At 37.9% G+C, this 7,410-nt stretch overlaps 1 protein-coding gene across 2 annotated transcripts in view; it reads left to right on the forward strand.

Annotated features, from left to right (window-relative positions):
* PLAG1 (PLAG1 zinc finger) overlaps positions 1-6,315 on the forward strand; it is a 50,733-nt gene extending 44,418 nt beyond the window's left edge. For both annotated transcript variants that reach the window (XM_080338900.1, XM_080338901.1), the window contains exon 4: positions 87-6,315. In XM_080338900.1, coding sequence (XP_080195026.1) covers positions 87-1,350 — 1,264 coding nt within the window. In that variant the 3' untranslated portion in view covers positions 1,351-6,315. The remainder of the gene's footprint in view (positions 1-86) is intronic.
* The last annotated feature ends 1,095 nt before the right edge of the window (positions 6,316-7,410 follow it).

Consider the following 7,410-nt stretch of genomic DNA (forward strand, 5'->3'; position numbering starts at 1 on the left):
TAGCATAGTATTTAGCTGCCATTAAAAATGAGCACGTGTGTTTTTTGATCAAAATAATTACTTACAGAATATATCTGTGTTTAAAGGCATATGGCTACTCATTCTCCTGAGAAAACCCACAAGTGTAATTATTGTGAGAAAATGTTTCACCGAAAAGATCACCTAAAGAATCACCTACATACACACAATCCCAACAAAGAGGCCTTTAAGTGTGAAGAATGTGGAAAGAACTACAATACCAAGCTTGGGTTCAAACGTCACCTGGCTTTGCACGCTGCAACAAGCGGTGACCTCACCTGTAAGGTATGTTTGCAGACGTTTGAAAGCACAGGAGTGCTGCTGGAGCACCTCAAAACTCATGCAGGCAAGTCATCGGGTGGAGTGAAGGAGAAAAAACACCAGTGTGAACACTGTGATCGTCGGTTCTACACCCGAAAGGATGTCCGTAGACACATGGTAGTGCACACTGGAAGAAAGGACTTCCTCTGTCAGTACTGTGCACAGAGATTTGGGCGGAAGGATCACCTCACGCGCCACATGAAGAAAAGTCACAACCAAGAACTTTTGAAGGTCAAAACAGAGCCAATGGACCTTCTAGATCCCTTTACCTGCAATGTTTCTGTGCCTATTAAGGATGAGCTGCTTCCAGTGATGTCTTTACCTTCCAGTGAACTGACATCAAAGCCATTTACAAACACTTTGCAATTAAATCTCTACAACACTCAGATTCAGTCCATGCAGAGTTCTGCATCTGCACACCAAATGGTTGCCACATCGTTACCATTGGGAATGCCTTGTCCAATAGATATGGAGTCTGTCCATCCTTCTCACCAGCTATCGTTGAAATATCCGCTCGGTACTACCTCATACGCAATTTCTATGCCTGAAAAAGAACAGCCATTGAAAGGGGAAATCGAAAGTTACTTAATGGAGTTGCAAAGTGGTATGCCTTCTTCATCCCAGGATTCTCAAGCATCTTCGTCAAAACTAGGGCTGGATCCGCAAGTAGGGCCACTAGATGATGGGTCTGGGGAGGTTTCCCTTTCCAAGGGCCCTGTTCCTATTAGCGAACCTCTAAACACCCCATCGTTGGACTTTTCTCAGCTGTTCAACTTCATACCTGTAAACGGCCCTCCCTATAATCCTTCTGTTTCGGTGGGAAACCTCGGAATGAGTTATACGCAAGAGGAGGCACATTCTTCTATGACTCAACTTCCACCACAAACCCAGGATCCACAAGATCCTAGCAATAGTATAGGTCTTGGGTCTCTGCACTCGTTGTCAGCAGCTTTCACAAGCAGTCTAAGCACAACCACCACCCTACCGCGATTTCATCAAGCTTTCCAATAGGATGTACAAAGCTGGCTTGTTGCTGTCTATTTGTAGAAATGCCTTAGGTGACCATTTTTAACTTAGTGCCTACTATAAGACATTATAAATTCTCTGCTTTTTTACAGTACCAATCTCATGAAGCCAGTAAGAAATTTAAATTAACTTTTTAAAAAATGTTTTGAAAGTGTTTATTCTCGGCTGTGTTTACTTTGTTTTTTGTTCTTTTGTTTTGGTTTTTTTCTTTATTTTATTTTTAAAAACAGTCTCATTGTATTGTTTTCATTTTCACTGCCAACTGACACGTTTTAAATGTTCAGTACAGAGTCACCCCAAGCAAACTCTCAACACTCATCCCTTTTTAAAAACTTTTTCAACCACACCAGCTATTCCATTTTGTTGAGGTCTGTGGTAGAACGACCACTTTTGCCTTTTAATATATTTTACTATTTGCAAACAATCTAGTTAAAATATTTATCATAAAGATGCCTGAAGATTTGGGAAAAAAATTCTGGAGTCCGTTTCCAAACAAATCCTCTTCCCGAATAGTGACACATCTGATCTGTTCTATAATGACAAATCTAGAATAATGACAAATATAGAATTCAGATTTTTCTTAAAACTTGTGTGTGTATATATAGAAGTCCATATATACACATGTACATATATATAGCATTTTGACTTGTATTAAAGTCATTATAAAAGATGTTAAGAATTTTGCCATTTTCTGGCTTAAATTTTTGTGGCCTGTTATGGTTAACAGAAGAAAAAATTAGTTTAATTCTCTAAAATCATGGCTGAACAGAATTTCAACAGAGAATCTCTGCTTGTGTAAATGACATGTTTCAAGTTGAATTTGGAACTGTGTTGTGCTTTCTTGACTCTGGTAGAGGGAAACAGGCAAAATTAATGGCTGATCTTGAAATATAAAAGTGTTGTAATGTAGTAATGCAGAATATTTTGTCACAGTTTTTGTTTTTATTCTTAGCTCGCTGTTTTTTCTCTTTAGTAGCGTAGAGGGAGTACTGCATAGGAATCTTCCCATAGTATGTTCGCATTTGTAGGCATCAGTCTCCTCCCAGCTGCCACCACCAAAGGGTGGATCAAGTCCAGCCAGAAAGTGTTTATCTGTTTTGAGTTCAAAACTAGTGTGCAGTCAGAGAGTGAATGTAAATTTGCAAATACCAGTTTTTTTGTTTTGGTTTTGGGTTTTGCTTTTTGTTTTTGTTTTTGTTTTTTTTATTGGAATGATCTTTTCAGTTGTGTTACATGGTGTGTTATGTCCTCCTAAGCAACAAGTTAGATGTTAATCACACTTTCTACACCTGGGTACTTGGTTAGGGACTTTTTGCCCGTTGCCAAGATTTAAAGACAGGACTCTTAGGAGTGAAGTAAAAGCATATTGCTTACACCACTTTTACCTAATGCAATATATTCTATTCCCCAACCCCTAATAACCAAAAGAGGAAAAAAAAAAAATAACCCTGTGATTCATGCAAGCAAACTAGATTTGCTGTAATTCAACAATAACCTTCTTTTCCTTGTCATTTTTGTACAAGGAATTAAAAAATAGATATCAAGTGCATTAATATCTCTCAAACGACAATGAGGATTCATGCAAGGTTTTAAGTGGTTAAACTAAATATACTTCACAGAAACAAAAGTTGCTCCCATTTAAGGAGCTCATGCTCCGGATGTTTTATCAGTAGCTCCTGCTTTTTTTTTTAATTCTAGGAGCAATATACAGGTGTAGTTTTACTATTTTATACATATGTGTATTTAAATTTTATTACTGAAAGAAAACATTTTTATAAATGAGTGTTCCAAAGGCATTAAAATAAGGATGTATTAATAAGGAAAAACCTTTGAAATTCTGCAAACTACTCCTAGATTTTGGGTTTAGGAGCATATCACAAAGTGGGCTTTTAGCTCTGCTTCATGACGGCTTCTTCTGGTTTCTGTGAAACAGATTGCTCGCTTACTTACATCTTTAGCTGAATGATTTGTTCAATATTGCTTTTTTTTTCTTCACCTTTCTAAAGGAAAGAAAAACACAGATGAACAGAGCACAAGATGAATGCAACCGAATGTAACTCTAGTTTAAATCAGCAACCATAACGCATCTAGGAAGAACTCGGGTTTATTCTCAATCCTTCAAATCAATCTGAGATGAAGATAAACTAACTTAATTTCTCCAGTGGGTTATGTCCCGCGTGGAGCTGAGCATCTGCAACTCCCCCTGCAGCAGAGGCAAGTTGCGAGCGCTCCGCATCCCGCATCTGACACACGAATTTCCAATCCCTAGCGACTGCGTATCAGTCTCAGTTGCCAGTTACAATTCATTAAACAAACAAACAAAACAAAACAAAGTACCAACCAAAACCTAACAGACACTTTGCCAACACCCGTTTCTTAGCGCGTAGCCAGAATCCTTACTACTGTGTTCGTGCCTTAGCTTCCTGAAAAGGGATTGACATTTCACTTTGGAGTTAGACCTACATTTCACTTGAGATATAGGGACCTCAGACAAGATATTGAACCTCATTCAGTCAGGGCTTCAGTGGGGGGCTGCACCGAGCGTGTTTGCCGCTGAACAAGGATATACAGTAACATGGAAGCAGACTGACACTGTCAGCAATACTGCCCGCACAACAGTGCTTTGGAATATCACTTAGGCAGAGTCAATATTGGCCACTACTAAACCGTCAAGTTTTTAAAACCTGTTTTCTCGATTTCAGATGGGTTCTCAGCGGGAGGGGGGAGGGCTGGCTGATCCTGCACCACTCTTTGTGCAACTTCTAAACTTCTACTAAGGTTGGGGTTTGGGTTTGTTTTTTGGATTTTTGTTTGGTTTTGTTTTGGTTTTTGGTTTTCTTTTTTTTTTTTTTTTTAATATATATATTTTTGTGTACTTGTTGCTTGTGCTTTATTTAGTAGTAAATTGTGGAATAGAGTGATTTATTGTTAATTTGGCAGTAGCGGTTTTTAAAAACCATATACTGACTGAAACATGAGCCAGAGCTGATTGCTTTATTAAGCTAATAATGAATGTTAAGAGTACATATTTTCAGGATCATTTGCCTAGTGAGCTAAACTTGTATTATAGGCCAATATTTTTAAAAATAAAGCTTGGTCAACCTCTATGTTACACATATTACAAGATATAGCACTTTCAAAAAGAAAAACCTAAACCTTTTAAGAAAATTTCTTACAGGTTATGCTTTTTATTATAAAACCTTTTATTATAATTTGTTTCAAGTGCCATTAGATTACATATATGTAGGCCTTTGGTATAATGCTTTGTGTACAAAATGATAGACATTGTAATTTTAAACAGGTACATTTTTACAGTGTTTTCTTATCAATTTGCTATATTGCACAGAACCAGTGTGTCTTTCTTAAGGGTTTTACAATGGTTTTTACTAGGTTTACATGTTTCAAACTACACTGTCTTCTACTGCCATTTTGAATACCAGTCAAAAAAAATTAGGAGTTTGTCCTCACCTGTTGCAAACTGTGTCCTCTGGGGTTCTGGATGGTAAACTACGACAAAATTGTTTAACATGCAGTATTTGATACAGATTTTTTTTATCATATCCTATCATCGCTATGCTGCTGTCTGAAGTTAACTTGGGGCCTGATCCTGCGCCCGAAAAGGTGGAGGGGAGCAGGATTGCATCCTTCGTTATGTCTGTCTCATACACTGGTTTAGCAGCTCATCCTGTATTCTTCTCAGTCTATAGATAAGCCTCTGAAATAAATGTACTTATCTGGTAGGTAGTAAACCGTACGGGCGTAGCTGCCCGTCCTGCATCCTCCCAGTGTACAGTTAAAACCACAGGCTACTTAGCATCGTGCTCAACGTACGAGTAACGCCCCAGTAGTTCAAAATGTGTTGGGATAGTCCCAAAGCTTTTATGCAATAAGGGTGTCTTACTTTTGTTGGAAGGCAGTGTCTTTTGATAACAGTTATCTAGCCCTGGAAGTGACACAGAACTATTGCTAATCATATGTAAACACTTTTCAGTATAAGCTTCAGTGGTACAGTTGAACCAGAGTGAATGTTTATCTCCTCAGAAACACTCCTGCAATATTGTTATATTGGATCATGCTGCTAATGTAACTTGGGATACAACTCCTCTCATGGTGCTACAAACCTCCCTGTCTCATTCAGATGTATTTTTACCCATAGAAAAAAGGACTATACTAGACCTATAGTTGTATGATATATTTTTATACTGTGACTTAACTTGTCATTAATGAACTTTGTGCAACACCACAATGTATTCATATGCACTTGCAAAAGTAAAATTTTGGACATACAAATTTAAACGCTGACAAGCCCAGCTCTTGTTCGCAAAAATAGATGACTGCTAGTTAAAAGTTTATGTGGGCTTTTTATATGGTGTGAAGGACATACTGTGTATTACTAAAAGCCTTTGAATTTAAACAAAACCTGGGAAAAGTATATTGGGGAATTGTGACACACCCAAACCTGACTTGGATTGCTGAAATTATATTTTTAGCTAGTGGAAAAATTGTTTGGACTTGTATGCTAAAAGGTTTTAATGATAAGAGTTTTGAGTCAAAAATAGAGAAAAAAGAAAAAAAAGAACACAGAAAACCCTGCATTCCAGACTGAATTTGTATATGTTTCTTGCATTTAAAATCTGCTATCCTGTGATATGGGAAATTGAGTTGCTTATCATGTATATGTACTTTAAAATGTATTCACAAACTACTGTTGTATTTGTATAAAATATAGACAAAAAGATTGCATATATATTTTTGTGTATAAGCTCTGTAAAATAGCAATCACATTATGAAGCTGCAGCAGAACTTCATTTTAAACATTCACATCCAAAGAAACAGACTATTTATTGTCCACATACCCTGATTAAAAAATATACCTTGCTGCTATTAAACAATAGTGCTGCAGCTTCTTGTGGCCTACAGTGTTATGTTTGCTGTACAAAAATATGTGAACTCCACAAAATATATCAATAAAATTACAGAATGGTTTTAGTTAATGAATCACTTATGCCTGGCATTTCAATAGACAAATCTTGATCTGCGTGTGCGGGATTGCAATAAGTAATTACAGAAGACGTCCGGTTTTGCTGAGTGTAGTTGTTTTGAGTTGCAAAGGTATAACTGTCTTTCTAATTTATGACTGGTAAAATGTCAGTTTTTCAGAATATCTTAAAGCATAAGTATCCGTGTTTCATGATTTCACCAAGGAACAAATTGGATGATGCTACTGTGTCTGTGACAAGAAAGATCTGAACTGAAGGAAGCAGTTGAGTTTGCCATCAAATTGTGCTTTGAAACGCTGTGAGACGCTGGAAGGTGAGTTTGGGGTTTTTGAAGTGGAACGGCTTGTTTGGGAGGCGTAGGTGTGTGATTCTCCGCCATTTCAGATTGATGCAAGTCATTGACATCGACTGTTGTAGTTTGCAGGATAAACTGTAAGGGGATGTGTGGCGTGTGGGTTGTCTCTCTGAAATACTTCCAGGAAAAGCTGTGTGGCTTTGTTCCTTTTCAGAATATATTTTGTTAATATCTTCAGTGTTATCTGTATGTTCCTGCTTTTGGGTCCCTCTCTTCTCCAAGTCTTGACTTCTTAGATTTCTTGCTGTAACCCAGTTTGAGAGAAATTATTGTTACAGAGAGTCATTGGCTTTCACCTTCTCTGTACACAGACATTTTTCTTTTCCTGTGCTCCCTACCCCTTTCCTCTGAGATGACTTATCACCTCTGTGTCACAGGCTTCTAACCTGCTGGAGAGGGTTGGCCTTGTTATATTGAGAGTCAAAAGCTCTTCAGATTCTCTATGATTTGAAATACTCTGCAGAACCATTTATTTCCCCACAACCCCCAGGAGAAAACCACCCATTTGTTGTAGCTGGTCTCACCCACTGTTACTGAATTAACATGTCCTTCCAAACAGACACCCTCTGGAAACTCTGTTGGCCTCTGTAATAAGCGAAATGCGATCACATGGATGCTGTCTATGTTATATCCAGAGACCTCTTGGTGCAGTTGCTCAGAGCTTTCCTTTTTAGATTCAGAGCCACAGAC

The sequence above is a fragment of the Nesoenas mayeri genome, assembly GCF_963082525.1.
Source record: "Nesoenas mayeri genome assembly, chromosome: 2".
NCBI classification, from domain to species: Eukaryota; Metazoa; Chordata; class Aves; order Columbiformes; family Columbidae; genus Nesoenas; species Nesoenas mayeri.